General features: G+C 36.2%; 1 protein-coding gene across 1 annotated transcript; it reads right to left on the minus strand.

Moving 5' to 3' along the window:
- LOC111449795 (ribonuclease MC-like) lies at positions 1-804 on the minus strand. Its single transcript, XM_023089841.1, has 2 exons — positions 550-804; positions 1-483 (listed from the first exon to the last, which is right to left on the minus strand). Exons 1-2 carry the CDS (start codon positions 775-777, stop codon positions 52-54), a joined length of 660 nt encoding a protein of 219 aa, XP_022945609.1. The 5' UTR covers positions 778-804; the 3' UTR covers positions 1-51.
- Positions 805-1,950: the final 1,146 nt, after the last annotated feature.

Raw genomic sequence — 1,950 nt, forward strand, 5'->3', positions numbered from 1 at the left:
TTTACGATTAAAGTAATTTATTTATTTTTTTTCATAGAAGTCTTACACATCTCAGAATGAAGTGCTTAGGTAAAAAGCAAACCGTGGTGGGCAGTCGGCAAAAGGACAATCAATAAGGGTTGCACCATCCTTATGGAAGCATAATACGATTTCATGCAATTGGGTCTGTTTAGTGTTTTTATTGACGTTGCAACGAAGCCCTGGCTTCTTCCCGGTTGCGGCTTGAATGGCATTTTTGATGACTTGATATTGGCGGGATGTGTTGCCGGTCGGACCGAGTTTGGCGGCGTTCAAAATAGCCAGTAGGTCGTATCTGGGGTTTGTGCGAATGTTCAAAGCTGTTTGAAAATATTGAACTTGGTTAAAAACATTCTCCGAACATGGTCCATGTTTATTCCATTCCTTTCTCCAAAAAGTTTTGTCCTTCCCTCTCTTCAAGTTTGGCCAATGATAAGTCAGAAGTGGTTCGAGTGCAGCAAATCCCTGAACAAAAAAAAACCAGTTAGAATGTGATGCATTTGTAGGAGTCATTTTGTATATGGAAGGTACCTGAATGGTTTCAGAAAATTTTGTTCTTTGGCGGCAAACAAGGTAGCGCTTGGTGTAGTTAGCCGGCCATAGGCCATGGATGGTGAACCTGGTTGGAGATGGTGATCGAGCACACAGGACATTTGTACATGTGGCCGGAGGCCACTGTTGCACCATTTGAAACAATTCAAATTGGGCATTCACAGAGAAGATGAGAGTGGAGAGGAGGATGAGATGAATATGAGCCATAAAGAGAAGTTAAGTGATGGTATACACAAATTGGAATGGCATTATATATATGGAGAGCATGGAGAAGAAGGGAGAAAAATAAAAAGATAAAAAAAGGAAAATCCAAAATTATTGAATTTTATGTGTTATCAATTATTTCTCAACCACTCTTTGGTTTAGGTTAATTTTTTGACCCCCAATTGATTCGGTTCGGTTCGGCTTCGGGTTCACTGGACAACAACCTCGACTTGACTCGAACCGGATAAAATGTTATACACTATATTAAGACATGTTACGAATTCACAACAATGTCTCCACGTACGTATTCTTTGTCTAATTTTAATCTGTGTCAGGGGTGGGGTGTACATTCAACCCGAATTCTAAGGTTTGGGTTCTGTTCGGTTCGGTTTCGGGTTAATGAGACAAAAACTTCGCGTTGACCGAATAGAGCAACATTTAGAAAGTACATTAACAACCGTCCTACTTTGGCCCTCTATATTTAACTAGGCACATTATTTTTAGTTTTTTTTATTTATATTTTTATATATATTTTTTTAATTTTTTTTTTTTTTTTAAATACCTAATATTTCCTTCTATTTCCAAACACATATCATGGTTTATAATACCCATTTATATTATTTTTAATTTCTTTTTTTAAAAAAAATACATCATATTTCCTCTTATTTCTAAACACATCGTTTATAATACCAATAAGCTAAAACAACGTCTATATATATATTTATTAATTTTGATTTATACATCAATTTAGTTATTTTTCCTCCATCATTATTATTATTTTTGTTTCAATGGAAAGAAAAGTTTACAAAGTTTATTGATTTTGATTTATACATACGTTTAAGTTTACGTTATTTTCCTCCACCATTTTTTTTCGCACGGTAAAGTAAAGTTTGCCCAAAATATTTTGACTTTCTTTGACACCTATCTTAATAGACTCTCAAAATTTGGTTAGACAAATAGTTCTAAAATTTTAGTGTATTTATTATTTTTTATCACAATCCTAGCTCGCCCCACTCCACTCCACAGAACCCACGTTCACGTGCTCACCTTTCCAGTTTCAACCAAACCAAACCAAACCAAACCAAACCCTTTTCTGGTCACATATCTGGAAATGGATCCAGCCATGACATGGGCCGCAATTTTGGGCCTTCACAAACTCCTGGGCTGGGCTGGGCT

The sequence above is a fragment of the Cucurbita moschata genome, unplaced genomic scaffold (genome assembly GCF_002738365.1).
Source record: "Cucurbita moschata cultivar Rifu unplaced genomic scaffold, Cmos_1.0 Cmo_Scf00011, whole genome shotgun sequence".
Classification (NCBI taxonomy): domain Eukaryota; kingdom Viridiplantae; phylum Streptophyta; class Magnoliopsida; order Cucurbitales; family Cucurbitaceae; genus Cucurbita; species Cucurbita moschata.

Excerpts from the sequence above, each read along its gene's own strand:
- LOC111449795 (XM_023089841.1), bottom strand. The coding sequence starts at position 777 with ATGGCTCATATTCATCTCATCCTCCTCTCCACTCTCATCTTCTCTGTG. Across the intron at positions 484-549 it reads AATTTTCTGAAACCATTCAG|GGATTTGCTGCACTCGAACC; the intron begins GTACCTTCCATA and ends TTTTTTGTTCAG.